We start from the raw sequence: 16,645 nt of genomic DNA, 5'->3' as shown, positions 1-16,645 counted from the left end.
TTATTTCATTTTTCTGCTGCGTGTATAATGAAAACCACTGGCTGGAGCAGTTCATTTTCACCACTGATGCTCTAGATGCTCTAGCAGTTCATTTTCAACACTAGAAAGCCATAAATTGTTTGTCTGAAGTCGGAGCAGAACGCTCGCAGGCCACAGCCACATTTTGCTCCAGTTTGCCCACGCGGGACGACTCACATTTGTCAACTGACATCTTTGACCAAAAGAAACTACATTCATCAGTTCGAACTGCGTTAAACAATAAAGGTACCTCCCCAGCAGTTGTAGGAATAGAACAAAAGAAGCATAGATCTAGTCTTCAAGTTTGATAACACAAGATCACAAAACATAGGTCTAGTACAACAACATATACATATATATTAGCTCTAAGTTTGATCACCTAAGGAGTCATCTTCACCCCATCATCAAGTTATCGAGCTTGTCCCTCACAAGCAGGGACCAAGCAATAAGAACAACCACATTATGTCCGCCAAGAACACATTCTTTCTTGCTTACTTGGCAATGCTGAGCAGGGATATCAAGCTGGGCCTCGTTAGCGACAAGACGAGACTTTGTATATTCTTTTATGGTAATCTTCAGTGATCCTTCCAATTCCACGGTGACCACATTCCTTGAAAGAGAGATATAGCCATCCAGTCCATCTTCAAGAAATTTTTCATCACAATCAATCAACACAACTTCCCGACATGCATCAGCATTGACACCTTCAGTATATGATGAACATGAAACTTGACCTCCATATTCAAAAGATGACTCCCCTCCAACAAGACGAATGGACAAGATAGTGGCCTGGACTGCACTATAAACAGTCTGGAGGCTTAACTCTGCTGAACACAGGCAGCTAAAGAAAACAGCACTGTCAGCACTAGCGAAACTGTGGTGGTTAGCAGAACTCCTCAAGGCTTTATCTTGGCACTCTGTTCCATCTTTTATCCTTAGTTCAACTTCAAAGTCGACAGGATACTCAGCCAGAATAGCACGAGAAGGCCCAGTCAAGTGCAAAAAAGGATCCTGCAGACAACATCATCATCATTATCATTACTAACGCTTAGTTGAAACCGACAAACATCTAATATGAGATAGTATGGAAACTTTGCTCAGGAACAAACTCAATGACCTTTCTGTCCCTGATAAAAGGAACATAAAGCTCCCGTTTTCATGGTCATTGTTGTTGCATGTGCTGAATACGAAGAGCTAAAAAACAGAGATACTTTGTTCAGAGAGGGTTTGATTTGTTGGCTGCAGAACTTAGTTTAGAGAGGTGCTATCTTTTGTTTGAAATGCCTAAGAATGAGCATGGTATTCCCTTCCTAAGAGTTCTATGTACTGAGACAGACAGAGCACCAGGAATTCATGGTCACAATAATTGTTTGAATGTTCCTCTTGCTGCTGACCACACTACAGTTGATTATATCCCTTAATGAGAACTGATTCATCTTCCATGGTTATTTGAAGGTAGATAATGGGAGACTGGTAGACACATTGGCATACTACTGGTTGGACCAGATAGTTCCCTGAAACATTTGCTTGACACCGAGCCACTCAACTTCCTAAAATGTTTTTCTTGCTTGAACTATATCAAGGGTGCAAGTGTTAGAACACAGAAGCCTGTGATATTTCTGTTAATGAGATACACATCAAACTATTGCAATCAACTTTGACAGTGCAACTATATCAACAAAGGCCTGCATTCTGCCTGGAAGGTGCAGTATTGAAGATGCTTGTGTTGATCCAGAATAGATCTTGACTTTGGCCATAAGAAGAAACTATTTTTTCATATAACCATATCTTGTAATCCTTCCTCCCACAATGTAAGACATTTTTGCAAGCTAAAAATAGCTTGCAAAAACGCTTATATTGTGGGACAGAGGGAATACTAATTACCACTAGATGTCCCTCATAGGGCGAGTTTCTTATCTGCTGCACTACTCGACTAATGCTGATGAGCTTAATTCGATTTCCTTGATGTGTAATTAAACGCTGATAGGAACAAACTTTTCTTCGATCAAATTATTTTCATCCAAGAGTAACAATAACCAAAGCTATGCCTATCTAGGAACCAGCAGAGTTATATGGACTGCCATGGTAATTTTCTATGTTTGCTAATCGGCATGTTTAATACACAAGATCACATGCAAGAGGAAGAAAAAACATTTCATACATACCTTTTCTGTGACTACTTGGCCGTTAGCCCGGGAGCAAGAGAAGAGGAGGTTGCGGTTACCATCCACAACGTCTCGAGCAGCAACCACGCCATACACATAGAGTGGCCACTTCAAGCAGTCATTTAGGTCAGAGATCTCGAAGGAGTAAATCTGCAAGGCCTTGGTGGCGAAGCCGGTGTATGGGATGATAGCAGGTGCAAATGGGGTAAAGTACATAGGAGACAGTGTGGCTGCAATATCAATGTGTGTGTAGTGTTATATAATGTAGAAACCACTAAACCAAGGGAAGTACAATATTTTACCGTGCAAGAAGAAAAGCAGCAAGTTATGATTACATTGACTGAGAAATGCATAGTAATGAAGAAAAAGGAAGCAAAAGCAGGAAAGGCATAGGAGCAGACAGGTGCTACACTCACCGACATCAAAGCCAAATGTCCACTTGGGAAACTGTGAACTAGTGTGTATTTGTGCAGTAATTCCCCTGGATTGGAACTAGTACAAATGAGTTTCCCCAGAGTTAAAAGATTTCTATCAGAATCAGAATTGGAATTTTGGAATCACTTGTTGTGGTTTCAAAAATTCTTTGAAATTGGTCTTCCTACAAGATAAATAATTATTGGTGACATAAGCAGCACTTACTTATGTCGTTGAAGCCGCCAGACCTTAATACTGGACTACCCCAAATGGACTCCCAGCTTTCACGGCGCTCGCTGTAAGCAGCAATTGCAGCATCCTCGGAAGATTTGCCTGAATTGGGCGACCCTTGCCTCGCAATGATTCTGGAGATCTCCGCACATCTTTCCGACACGAGAGACAGTAACCTGGCCGTCTCCAGGGAGATTGGAGCAGCGAGTTCCCTCAGAGACTGGATCCGGTAGCCCAGCTTGTGCGCCTCGTGCAGGAGCAGATTGAGGGCCTCCTCGTGACGAGGAACGAGATAGGGCAAACTGACCAGAGGCAGGCTCGCGATCTTCTGGCCGGACAACTGCTCCTTCAGCTGAGGTAATTCGCGAGATAGTGATCTTCGACCAGTATGCTCCTTCAGATAGCCCTTCTTCCCAGCAATCGTCTCCAGGCCACGGGAGGTGACCTCGCTCCTCAGGAATTCGGTCTCCCACCTCAGGGTCTCACGGTAGCGACGATATGCTTTCCAGAAATTTTACATCATTTCGGATCATCAATATGTCATTCACATATACTTATCAGAAATGTTGTAGCGCTTCCACTCACTTTATTGTAAATACAAGTTTCTAACAAACTTTGTATAAACCCAAAAACTTTGATCACCCCATCAAAGCGTATATTCTGACTCCGAGATGCTTGCTCTAATCCATGGAAGGATCGCTGGAGCTAGCATACCTTTTAGCATCCTTAGGATCGACAAAACCTTTCTGATTGTATCACATACAACCTTTCCTTACGAAAACTGGTAAGGAAACTTGTTTTGACATCCATCTGCCAGATTTCATAAATGTAGCTAATGCTAACATGATTCCGACGGACCTAAGCATCGCTACGGATGAGAAAAACTCATCGTAGTCAACTCCTTGAACTTGTGAAAATACTCTTTGCCACAAGTCGAGCTTCATAGACGATAACATTACCGTCCATGTCCGTCTTCTTCTTAAAGATCCATTTATCTCAATGGCTTGCCGATCATCGGGCAAGTTCACCAAAGTCCATGCTTTGTTCTGATACATGGATTATATCTCGGATTTCATGGCCTCGAGCCATTCGTCGGAATATGGGCCCACCACCGCTTCTCCATAGCTCGTAGGTTCATTGTTGTCTAGCAACATGACTTCCAAGACAGGATCACGCATTACTCTGAAGTAGTGCGCATCCTCGTCGTCCTACGAGGTTTGGTAGTGACTTGATCCGAAGTTTCATGATCACTATCATAAGTTTCCACTTCAATTGGTGTAGGTGCCACAGGAACAACTTCCTGTGCCCTGCTACACACTAGTTGAAGCGACGGTTCAATAACCTTATCAAGTCTCCACCATCCTCCCACTCAATTCTTTCGAGAGAAACTTTTCCTCGAGAAAGGACTCGTTTCTAGAAGCAATTACTTTTGCTTCCAGATCTGAAATAGGAGGTATACCCAACTGTTTTGGGTATTCTATGAAGATGCATTTGTCCGCTTTGGGTTCGAGCTTATCAGCCTGAAACTTTTTCACATAAGCTTCACAGCCCCAAACTTTTAAGAAACGACAACTTAGGTTTCTCTAAACGGTGTCGTCTCAACGGAATTGCGTGGTGCCCCTTTTAAAGTGAATGCGGTTGTCTCTAATGCCTAACCCATAAACGATAGTGGTAATTTGATAAGAAACATCATGGTATGCACCATATCCAATAGGGTGCAGTTATGATGTTCGGACACACCATCACACTATGGTGTTCCAGGCGGTATTAATTGTGAAACACTTTCCACAATGTCTCAACTATGTGCCAAACTCGTATCTCAGATACTCATCTCTATGATCATATCACAGACATTTTATCCTCTTGTTACGACGATCTTCAACTTCACTCTGAAATTACTTGAACCTTTCAATAATTCAGACTAGTGTTTCATCAAGTAAATACACTCAGCATCTACTCAAATCATCTGTGAAGTAAGAACATAACGATATCCACTGCATGCCTCAGCACTCATTGGACTGCGCACATCAAAATGTATTACTTCCAATAAGTTGCTCTCTTGTTCCATCTTACTGAAAACGAGGACTTTCAGTCATCTTGCCCATGTGGTATGATTTGCATGTCTCAAGTGATTCATAATCAAGTGAGTCTAAACGATCCATCTGTATGGAGTTTCTTCATGCATATATACCAATAGACATGGTTCACATGTCTCAATCTTTTCAAAAATGAGTGAGTCCAAAGATCCATCCACATGGAGCTTCTTCATGCGTTCTATACCAATATGACTCAAATGGCAGTGCCACAAGTATGTGGAACTATCATTACTATTTTATATCTTTTGGCACGAACATGTGTATCACTACGATCGAGATTCATTTTAGGTGCAAGACCATTGAAGGTTTTATTCAAATAAACAGAGTAACCATTATTCTCCTTAAATGAATAACCATTTTGCGGTAAACATAATCCAATCATGTTCAACGCAAACACCAAATCTCGATGGTAGAGGGAGCATGCGATGCTTGATCACATCAACCTTGGAAACACTCCCAACACATATCGTCATCTCACCTTTAGCTAGTCTCCATTTATTCCGCAGCTTTTATTTCGAGTTACTAACACTTAGCAACCGAACCAGTATCTAATACCCTGGTGCTGCTAGGAGTACTAGTAAAGTACACATTCATATAACGTACATCCAATATACTTCTGTCGACCTTGCCTGCCTTCTCATCTACCAAGTATCTAGGGTAGTACTGCTTCAGTGACCGTTCCTCTCATTACAGAAGCACTTAGTCTCGGGTTTGGGTTCAACCTTGGGATTCTTCACTAGAGTAGCAAACGACTTGCTGTTTCATGAAGTATCCCTTTTGCCCTTGCCCTTCTTAAACTAGTGGTTTTACTAACCATCAACAATTGATGCTCCTTCTTGATTTCTACTCTCGCGGTGTCAAACATCGCGAATAGCTCAAGGATCATCATGATTATCCTTGATATGTTATAGTTCATCACGAAGCTCTACTAGCTTGGTGGCAGTGACTATGGAGAACTATCACTATCTCATCTGGGAGATTAACTCCCACTCGATTCAAGCGATTGTGGCACTCAGACAATCTGAGCACACGCTCAACGATTGAGCTTTTCTCCCTTAGTTTGCAGGCTTAAGAAACTTGTCAGAGGTCTCATACCTCTTGACATGGGCACTAGTCTGAAATCCCAATTTCAGTCTTCGGAACATCTCATATGTTCTGCGACGTTTCAAAAATGTCTCTTGTGCCACAATTCTAAACTGTTAGCATTACGCATTGAACTATCACGTAGTCATCAAAACGTGTATGTCAGATGTTTCGTAACATCTACAAACGACACTGAGGTTCAGCACACCGAGTGGTGCATTAAGGACATAAGCCTTCTGTGCAGCAATGAGGACAATCCTCAGTTTACGGACCCAGTCCGCATAATTGCTACTACCAACTTTCAACTAAATTTTCTCTAGGAACATATCTTAACCAGTAGAACTAAAGCGCAAGCTATGACATAATTTGCAAATACCTATTTGACTATGTTCATGATAATGAAGTTCATCTGATTATGAACTCCCACTCAGATAGACATCCCTCTAGTCATCTAAGTCAAACATGATCCGAGTTTAACTAGGCCGTGTCCGATCATCACGTGAGACGGACTAGTCAAGATCGGTGAACATCTCCATGTTGATCGTATCTTCTATACGACTCATGCTCGACCTTTCGGTCCTCCGTGTTTCGAGGCCATGTCTGTACATGCTAGGCTCGTCAAGTCAACCTAAGTGTATTGCGTGTGTGCCGAGGCCATGTCTGTACATGCTAGGCTCGTCAACCCCCGTTGTATTCGAACGTAAGAATCTATCACACCCGATCATCACGTGGTGCTTCGAAACGACGAACCTTCGCAACGGTGCACAGTTAGGGTGAACACTTTCTTGAAATTATTATAAGGGATCATCCTACTTGCTACCGTCGTTCTAAGCAAATAAGATGCAAAAACATGATAAACATCACATGCAATCAAATAGTGACATGATATGGCCAATATCATCATGCTCCTTTGATCTCCATCTTCGGGGCACCATGATCATCTTCGTCACCGGCATGACACCATGATCTCCATCATCATGATCTCCATCATTGTGTCTTCATGAAGTCGTCACGCCAACGATTACTTCTACTTCTATGGCTAACGCGTTTAGCAACAAAGTAAAGTAATTTACATGGCGTTATTCAATGACACGCAGGTCATACAAAATAATAAAGACAACTCCTATGGCTCCTGCCGGTTGTCATAATCATCGACATGCAAGTCGTGATTCCTATTACAAGAATATGATCAATCTCATACATCACATATATCATTCATCACATCTTCTGGCCATATCACATCACATAGCACTTGCTGCAAAAACAAGTTAGACGTCCTCTAATTGTTGTTGCAATTTTTTACGTGGTTTGTAGGTCTCTAGCAAGAATGTTGCTTACCTACGTATGACCACAACGTGATTTGCCAATTTCTATTTACCCTTCATAAGGACCCTTTTCATCGAATCTGTTCCGACTAAAGTAGGAGAGACAGACACCCGCTAGCCACCTTATGCATCTAGTGCATGTCAGTCGGTAGAACCTGTCTCACGTAAGAGTACGTGTAAGGTCGGTCCGGGCCGCTTCATCCTACAATGCCGCCGAAACAAGAAAAGACTAGTAGCGGCAAGAAGAATTGGCAAACTCAACGCCCACAACTTCTTTGTGTTCTACTCGTGCATAGTAACTACGCATAGACCTGGCTCATGATGCCACTGTTGGGAATCATAGGTATAATTTAAAATTTTCCTACGCTCACCAAGATGCATCTATGGAGTCTACTAGCTACGAGGGGAAGGGAGTGCATCTACATACCCTTGTAGATCGCGAGCGGAAGCGTTCCAATGAACGTGGATGACGGAGTCGTACTCGCCGTGATCCAAATCACCGATGACCGAGTGCCGAACGTACGGCACCTCCGCGTTCAACACACGTACGGTGCAGCGACGTCTCCTCCTTCTTGATCCAGCAAGGGGGGAGGAGAGGTTGATGGAGATCCAACAGCACGACGGCGTGGTGGTGGATGTAGCGGCTCTCCGGCAGGGCTTCGCAAGCTTCTGCGAGAGAGAGAGAGAGAGAGAGAGAGAGGTGTTGCATGGGAGGAGGGAGGCGCCCAAGGCTTAGATGTTGCTGCCCTCCCTTCCCCCCACTATATATAGGGCCAAGGGAGAGGGGGGGCGCAGCCTTGCCCCTTCCTCCAAGGAAGGGTGCGGCCAGGGGGGAGTCCTTCCCCCCCAAGGCACCTCGGAGGTGCCTTCCCCCTTTAGGACTCTCCCTTTTTTCTTATCTCTTGCACATGGGCCTCTTGGGGCTGGTGCCCTTGGCCCATATAGGCCAAGGCGCACCCCTTACAGCCCATGTGGCCCCCCGGGGCTGGTGGACCCCCTTGGTGGACCCCCGGACCCCTTTCGGCACTCCCGGTACAATACCGATAAAGTGCGAAACTTTTCCGGCGACCAAAATAAGACTTCCCATATATAAATCTTTACCTCCGGACCATTCCGGAACTCCTCGTGACGTCCGGGATCTCATCCGGGACTCCGAACAACTTTCGGGTTTCCGCATACATATATCTCTACAACCCTAGCGTCACCGGACCTTAAGTGTGTAGACCCTACGGGTTCGGGAGACATGCAGACATGACCGAGACGCCTCTCTGGTCAATAACCAACAGCGGGATCTGGATACCCATGTTGGCTCCCACATGCTCCACGATGATCTCATCGGATGAACCACGGTGTCGAGGATTCAATCAATCCGTATGCAATTCCCTTTGTCAATCGGTATGTTACTTGCCCGAGATTCGATCGTCGGTATCCCAATACCTTGTTCAATCTCGTTACCGGCAAGTCTCTTTACTCATACCGCAATGCATGATTCCGTGACTAACGCCTTAGTCACATTGAGCTCATTATGATGATGCATTACCGAGTGGGCCCAGAGATACCTCTCCGTCACACGGAGTGACAAATCCCAGTCTCGATCCGTGCCAACCCAACAGACACTTTTGGAGATACCCGTAATGCACCTTTATAGTCACCCAGTTACGTTGTGACGTTTGGCACACCCAAAGCACTCCTACGGTATCCGGGAGTTGCACGATCTCATGGTCTAAGGAAAAGATACTTGACAATGGAAAAGCTCTAGCAAACGAAACTACACGATCTTTTATGCTATGCTTAAGTTGGGTCTTGTCCATCACATCATTCTCCTAATGATGTGATCCCGTTATCAATGACATCCAATGTCCATAGTCAGGAAACCATGACTATTTGTTGATCAACGAGCTAGTCAACTAGAGGCTTACTAGGGACAGGTTGTGGTCTATGTATTCACACATGTATTACGATTTCCGGACAATACAATTATAGCATGAATAATAGACAATTACCATGAACAAAGAAATATAATAATAACCATTTATTATTGCCTCTAGGGCATATTTCCAACAGTATGGACTGTGGTTAGCTCGCAGTAATGCCCATGATGGAAAGAGAATTGAAGATGCAGAGGTGATTGCAAGGACTGTAGTTAAGTTGATGGAGGAGTGGCAGGCCATACATGGACACAAAAGCAAAATACAGAAGCCCGTGCCTGTTGAAAAGTGGAAACCGCCGGAGGAAGGATGGGTTAAAGTCAATGAAGGGGCTCTGCTTGGTAGTGCATGCCATATCAAAAACAGGTGAGAATGGAGGTGCAGGAGTGGTATTCAGAAATCATGAAGGGGCTCTGCTGGGTAGTGCATGCCATTTCCTCCCAATGTGTAAGGACCCAGCTACAGCCGAGCTTCAAGCTTGTAAGCATGCGGTTCAGTTAGCACATGAGTTTAACGCCAACAGTCTGCACATTGAGATGGACTGCAAGGAGATAGTTAGCAAGTTACAGAGCAAGGAGAGGGACCTATCTACGCTGGGACCAATCATAGAGGAAGTCAAGCAAATGTTGGATAGCAGGGAAAGATGGAAATTTTCTTGGGTTGGGAGGACTGCAAATAGTGCAGCACATTTGTTAGCTAAGGAGAGTGTTTTGAGTCATTATTGTAAGGTCTGGTTGAATGAACCTCCCGACTGTATTCTGCAGGTTATAGCGGCAGAGATTCCTGCCGGTTTGAATAAATAAAGATCAGGTTGAAGTTAAAAAAACAAAGCGGTGGGTTGGGTTGGGATGGAATGCTGTCCCACCGAAGAAAAGCTCAGTCGGGCCTAGTCGGAGGGGCTGGCCCAACAAGAGCGACTCTCCACCTCGCCGGTCCGTCCTAGAACCTCCCCGCTACTTTTTATTTGCCTCAAAAACAAAGAAATCATTCATTACGGAGAACCCCTTGTAAATGTCACTCCCACCCTCTCAAGGGCTGACAAATGGTAGCCTAGGAGTTTTCACTTTTTTCGTAGATTTGTTTTTAAAACATTTTATCTCTTATAACTGGTTGTCCAATTCATGAACCATTTTCACTGCTCGATTCTTCGTGTTGAGATATTCGAAACTAGATCCCATGTTAATAGGTTTTGATGAATTTTTTTCTCCCAAAAAGGCCGATAAAAGATAGAAAAACTCATAGCCAGAAGCATGATTATGTTTTATTTTTTTCCTTTTCCGAGAAGCAAATATGCGCCTCCTGTGAAAAAAGAAAATATATTCTTTTCATGTGCCTCTCGTGGAAGCAGATTTGTGCCTACACAAGAAGCAAACTTGAGCTTCTCGTGGAAGCAAAAAAAAAATATTTTCCTTTTTCCAAATGGCACAATGCCTCTCGCGGAAGCAAAAAAATGTGCCTCCATAAGAAGCAAACTTTGTGCCTCTCGTGGAAGTAAAAAAAACGTTTCTTCCTTTCCGGGGGGCACAACTCTGCCTCTCGTGGAAGCAAAATCTATGCCTCCACGAGAAACAAATATGTGCCTCTCGTGGTAGTTTTTTTTCTTAGGCAGAGATGTGCCTCTCGCGAAAGTTCCATTGATAATACATGAAGAATATTGGATGAATTGAATGAAGTAATCCATCAACACAAACATGTGCATTGAGAGTTGATAATGAATGAAAACTTCTATGGAAACAATGGCACCAAGTTATATATGAAGTTGTTCCATGGGTAATGCAATAAGAAGGTTGAATGGATTCTTTCGTGTCGAAAACTTTTCAATCCGTAGAAATCTTGGGGTCCGAATAACTCACACAATGTATAAGACATCAATGTCTTGGTGTGGTGTGGGGCGAAACTTTTCTCCTCATTGTCATTTTAGACTGTTAGGGTTGCAGATTTTGCATACGACCTCGGATTGAGATGATTCAAAAATAAAAATCGTTTGCCTTGATGTAAGGAAGAAAAGTCATGTTGAATACTTGTTCATTTGAAGTCGCCTTGGGGACGTTATCATAATCAAAAGAAATGGCCCTCCAGATATCAGGTTTTGATCATGGAGTAAAGATAAAGGTTGACAGAGATAAAGCTTGAAGATCGAATTCTAAATGGTAAACGCACAAGCACAACTAATATACCACATGGGATCTTGTGGTATGGTAAAAAATTGTCAAATATGCTTTGTGTACTAAGCCATGATATGTGCTTGTCTATGTCTATGAGGGTTAGGTGATTCTCATGAGCTTGCATAAGAGAAATATTACAAGTGCCCATGGGAGGATGACATCAAGTGATGATGATTATGGTTGACAAGGGAAAGTTCAAGATTGGCATACCAAAGGATTACATGCTTGATGCTTGCGAGCGATCACATGATGGGTATGTGAAGATGGAATAAAAAGTTGTGCTTCCACATGGTTATGTGGGGGCTATTTGATGTCTTCACCAAGAGTCGTGATCAGGATTGCCTTTCCAACTTGAGCCAAGAATAATGTCAACATCAAGCTCAGGTGCCATTGCTATCCCGAGCGACCAGATGTCTGTGCCACCAGATGTTTGATAAACACCGAAATTCAGTAAACCTATACAAAGCCAAAATTTTAATAGAAGTTTGGTACCTACCAGACGTCCTATGCTCCTTGAGACACCAGATGTCCAGTACATACCAGATGTCTGGTGCCCCTGTTACTTTGCCTCTGCTAATTCATTTAGCTGTGCAAAACGTACATCGACCAGATGTTCGGTACACACCATATGTTTGGTAACTACCATATGTCAAGTACTTACACAACCTTTTACAATCAAACAACTAGTTTTTGGGCCACACTACATATACCCCTTGACCACTTCATGGAGGGGTCGAGCAGCACACTTATATGAACCCTAGAACACAAAAAGGCTCCCTCTCACTTTCTCCTGCACCAAATCTTAGATCTACAAGATATTAGTGAGTGTTCTTGAGAGAGATTCCACTAAGTGATAGATCCATTCTCTCTCCTTCTGACTGAAGCAATAGTGGTTGAGAATCGCCTTCGTGGTGATATCTCAAGGACAACAGCGTGAGCTTTCGTGGTGTTATTGTGCCTTTGTGGTAACACCCATCCCTCCAATGTTGACTAGCTTCCCTCCAAGGAAGTGGACATCGGGATACATCCTTGTCTCCGTGACTTTAGTTATCCTTAACCATATCTCCTTATTTGTGGTTTTCTTTGGTCACTTGACCTCGCAGTCACTATTATCTTGTTGTCCTCATTATATTGTGTTGGTTATTTCCTTGTAGAGATTATTTAGGTCTACAATTTATATTCCGCAATTCATACTTGCTACTATTGATATATCTTGTGATTGGTGTGAATTGCTAACTTGTGTCATACACTTTCATATCTTGTGATATTGCTCAAGTAAGTTTGTGTAACTTGTGTTTGTTAGTATCCTTGTTGTGCTCACCTTGTTTACATTAAGTTGTTGGTGCACTCTGCTTCGACTTTTGGTTTTTTGATTCTTAAGTTTCCATATCTTCCTGCGGGTACACACTGGATGCGACACGTCCATTTTGGGCTCCTGATGATTACAAGAAGTACAGCTTCTTGCCCAGTATTTGACCTTCGCAATCTGTTTAATTAACCAAGTGCATGAACATTTTGGGAAGCACTCGCCTTTGACTGTCTCTTGTTACCTAGTAATAGATTAGATACTGTTGCAATATCATATGATCTCATTGTTTACAATCTCCACTGCTGCTGTAGCATATATTGTATATGTAGTTTGTGCGGCATTCTAGTTGCGTGCACATAGAGTTGGATACACATGCAGTTGGAAATCCTACTTGCCTTAGCATACCACTAGCAAGACGAAAATACATGGCCAAGACACCATACTAGGCCTGGGTAGTATATCCATCAATCAAAAGGTCCATCTTGTCGCGGACAAGTCGGGACCAAGCAACAGTGATCTCCACCTCAGAGCCGCCAACCAAACATGTACGCTGACTGATGTTGCAATACTCACAAGGGAAGTAGACATGAGTAGATGTAGAAGATCCCCCGTACGTTTCTACCACAACATTCAACCCTCCTCCAGATTCAACCGAAACGACATTTCTTGACAGAGGGAGGTAACCATCTAGATCTAACTCATCATCTTCTTGAGGAATTCCTTCAAGAGAATGAAGGAGCACAACCTTCTCATATATAGTAGAACTACCATCTGCACTAGATGACCAACAAAAAACTTCCCCTCCGGATTTAAAAGGATGACCCTCTCCGACAACACGAATCGACAAGATAGTTGCCTGGACCGTACTAGAAAGTTGTTCAAGGCTCAACACTGCTCTACACAACGGACTATAGAAGGTTAAACGTTGAATCTCACCGCTGGGCGCGACCTCGTAGCGGTTGCTAACACAGATCAATTCTCTATCATTGATCCCATCACCTCTAAAATCATAGCCATCATGTACTCGCAGCTCAACTTCGAAGTCAACAGGGTCCACGGCTAGAATAGCACGTGACGGGCCAGACAAGCACAAAGAACAGTCCTGCAAGCATTAGATCATCGTTGTATTTAAATGGAGTGTTTTGCTGAAGAAGAAAATACTACTGTACTTAACAGAAACGGAAGAAAATGAAGAGAAAACTAAATATAGAACAGTGCATACATTTTCAGATGTAAGTACTTGATACATAACACTTGACCGAGAGAAGAGAAGGTTGCGGTTGTGGTCCACGGTGTCTCGGGCAGCGACCACACCATACACATTGAGTGGCCACTTCAGGTCGCCACTTAGTCCAGTAACTTTGAAGGAGTAGATCTGCAAGGAGCTCTCAATAACAGCGGCACGCGGCGGGATGACACCGGGTATGCAATGTGTAAACTGCATAGGACTCAATAGAGCTGCAACACAATTAAGCAAAGACTAAGCAAATTTCTTGAGACATGCATACAGCAAAGAGTAAATAAATAGAGTTGAGTAAGCAAACTTCTCACATGCATAGAGCAAACATAGGCTTAGTTTTTTTTAAACTGTGGTAATTTCAAGCCACGGTATTCCAACGTGTGGGCACCTAATACTCTACAATTACTTAAAACCATGGCTTTTCTCAGTTTTACAAAAACTACATAGATGTTTGGATGGTGATGTTTTACCATGCATAGTTTTGACTGATTGTTACGGTGGATGACAGCTGAACCTAACTCAGCTTGGAGCTACACGACTAATTAGTGATTTCTAACAGCCGCCGGGCTGCATGCACCCGCCATGCAGCCTGGTCAGCACGCCAACACCTACAGTAGATGCCAGGATCTGTAGCAATAAATATACAATTCACTTCGATAGTTTTCTGATCAAATTAGAGGAGACAGACTAAGTACTGTCACTACGGTGTTTGCTCCTGAGTTCTGACCAACTTTGCCATTCAACAAGTGTGTGACTTCAAATTTCTGTACTGCCATAACAACAAGCCAAGCGAAAGAAACAGATCAGCTAGCCGGCCTGAAACTGCTGATTAATCTAAGCAGGATGTGCATGATTGATCAAGGTTCATCCATCGCCAGAATAAAGTAATACAATCATTTGTGGCATGCATGTGCCAACAACTGCAGCAAAAACTATGGAATACTGCGGGGCCTAAGCAAATAGAGTTGAATAAAGTTAATTTCTTGAGAGATGCATATAGCACAGAGCAAACAGTCTATGCAAATAGAGTTGAGTAATAAGCTATATAATAAAGCTGCAGCATATATGCATTCTGTACTTACTTTTATCTTCGAATCCACCGCACTGACCCGGCTTGCTGCCACTTGAGTATTCCCATGCTCTACGGCGGCCCGCGAACAAACCCAGCTGGTTACCCATCCGCTCTTTAAGCTGCTCCGCTGGGGATTTTGCTTCCTGCTCATCAGCATGCTCCTCCACAATGCGCTCCTCCTTCTCCACAATGGGCGCCTTGTTCTGCGGGATCTGCTTCCTCTTTGCCTCCTTCTCCGCCTTCCTTTGCTTGATCATCTCCCTCCGCCGCTCCCTCTCCTTCTCTGCCTTCCTTATTGCCTCCCTCTTGGCCTCCTCCGCCTCCATCGCTGCCTGCCTCTCCGCCTCCATCGCTGCCTGCCTCTCCGCCTCCATCGCCCTCTCATACTCCTGCTCATCCTCCTCTGTAATCATCATCGCCAACTCATTTCTGTAACACAAGGGTCTCGCCAGGACATTGGAGGAGAGACGCAAGAATTCATTGGCAGCCATGATCTTCCTCACCTCCTGTTGCCTCCTCGTCTCCTCCTCGTCCTCGTCCTCTTCCTCCTCCCTTCTTTCCATCTTCTCGGTGATCTTCTCAGATGTAATAACTTGTGCATCATCCTCCTGCTGCTGCTGCTGCTGCTTTTTCTTCTTCTTCCTCTCCTTCTCCTTCTTCCTCATGATAGCCCTCTTCTCCTTGTCCTCCTCATCCTTCTCCTTCTGCTGTTGCTTCTTCTTCTTCTCCTTCTTCCTCATCCTATCCCTCTTCTTCTTGTCCTCCTTCCTCTCCTCCTCCTTCCTCTTGTCCTCTGCCTCTGCCGCCTCCGACACGGCCTTATCCATTGCCTGCTCTGTAGATTCGCAGAAATCCTTGGAGATCTTCATTAATTTGGATGATGTGCTAACCAGCTCGTCGGCCTTGTACAAGGGGATGCGGGAATTGGAACAGGAAAGAAAATGGGACATGGACAGCATCCGCTGGCCCAAATCCTCGACATCCTCCAAGATGCCGAAGGGCTCTTTGCAGTCGACATTGCCCCGGACGGACGACGTTGCTGCTCGAGAGATCTCATCCACCCAGCGAGAAATCCCCGGAGTAAGAGACCCAATCAAGTCTCTGCGCTCGCTCTTCAGGGAGAGGATCTCCCCTATCAGCTCCGATAGCTCAGGGTCGGACTGAATCTCGGAGTCGGTAAAGAAGGACCTGGTGCCCATCTTCGTATCTTGTCCCCAACACCGCACCGTTGATCTCCGCCGCCGCCGCTTGGGGTTGCTCCGGGGTTGGCCAAAGCAGCAGTGAGGATGGAGGGGAAGAAGGGAGGGTTTGTGGCGGCGGCTGACGAGAGTGAGGATGGAGGGGAAGAAGGGAGGTGTGCGGCTGTGACCAAAAGCAAGCCCAGTCCGGCTCGGAGGGGTTGGCGAGACAAGTGTGGCCCAGTTCTCAGCTCGCCGGCCCGTCCGAGAACCACCGTGGCCCTTATTATTTTGCCTCGAAAAAATGTTTTTTTGTCAAAAACAAATGTAGGCTCTTATCCAATTTTCTAAAAAAAAAGAATCAAACTTAGTAAACTTTGACTAAGCTTATGAAGAAATATACCCACATTAAAAATATCAA

The 16,645-nt window shown here is 44.1% G+C and overlaps 2 protein-coding genes across 2 annotated transcripts; both read right to left on the bottom strand.

Moving 5' to 3' along the window:
- Nucleotides 1-308: 308 nt before the first annotated feature.
- Nucleotides 309-11,816, bottom strand: LOC123056176 (uncharacterized). Its single transcript, XM_044479876.1, has 4 exons — nt 11,768-11,816; nt 2,823-3,329; nt 2,184-2,413; nt 309-1,029 (listed from the first exon to the last, which is right to left on the bottom strand). The coding sequence occupies exons 1-4, from the start codon at nt 11,814-11,816 to the stop codon at nt 412-414; spliced, it is 1,404 nt and encodes a 467-aa protein (XP_044335811.1). The 3' UTR covers nt 309-411.
- A 1,155-nt stretch (nt 11,817-12,971) lies between these two features.
- LOC123050809 (conglutin alpha 2-like) lies at nt 12,972-16,394 on the bottom strand. Its single transcript, XM_044473541.1, has 3 exons — nt 15,057-16,394; nt 13,957-14,192; nt 12,972-13,836 (listed from the first exon to the last, which is right to left on the bottom strand). Exons 1-3 carry the CDS (start codon nt 16,243-16,245, stop codon nt 13,177-13,179), a joined length of 2,085 nt encoding a protein of 694 aa, XP_044329476.1. The 5' UTR covers nt 16,246-16,394; the 3' UTR covers nt 12,972-13,176.
- Between the last annotated feature and the right edge of the window lie 251 nt (nt 16,395-16,645).

Source organism: Triticum aestivum, chromosome 2D (genome assembly GCF_018294505.1).
Source record: "Triticum aestivum cultivar Chinese Spring chromosome 2D, IWGSC CS RefSeq v2.1, whole genome shotgun sequence".
Lineage (NCBI taxonomy): Eukaryota > Viridiplantae > Streptophyta > Magnoliopsida > Poales > Poaceae > Triticum > Triticum aestivum.
Note: the sequence above shows the minus strand (reverse complement) of the source record. Positions and strands in the feature narration are given on the sequence as shown.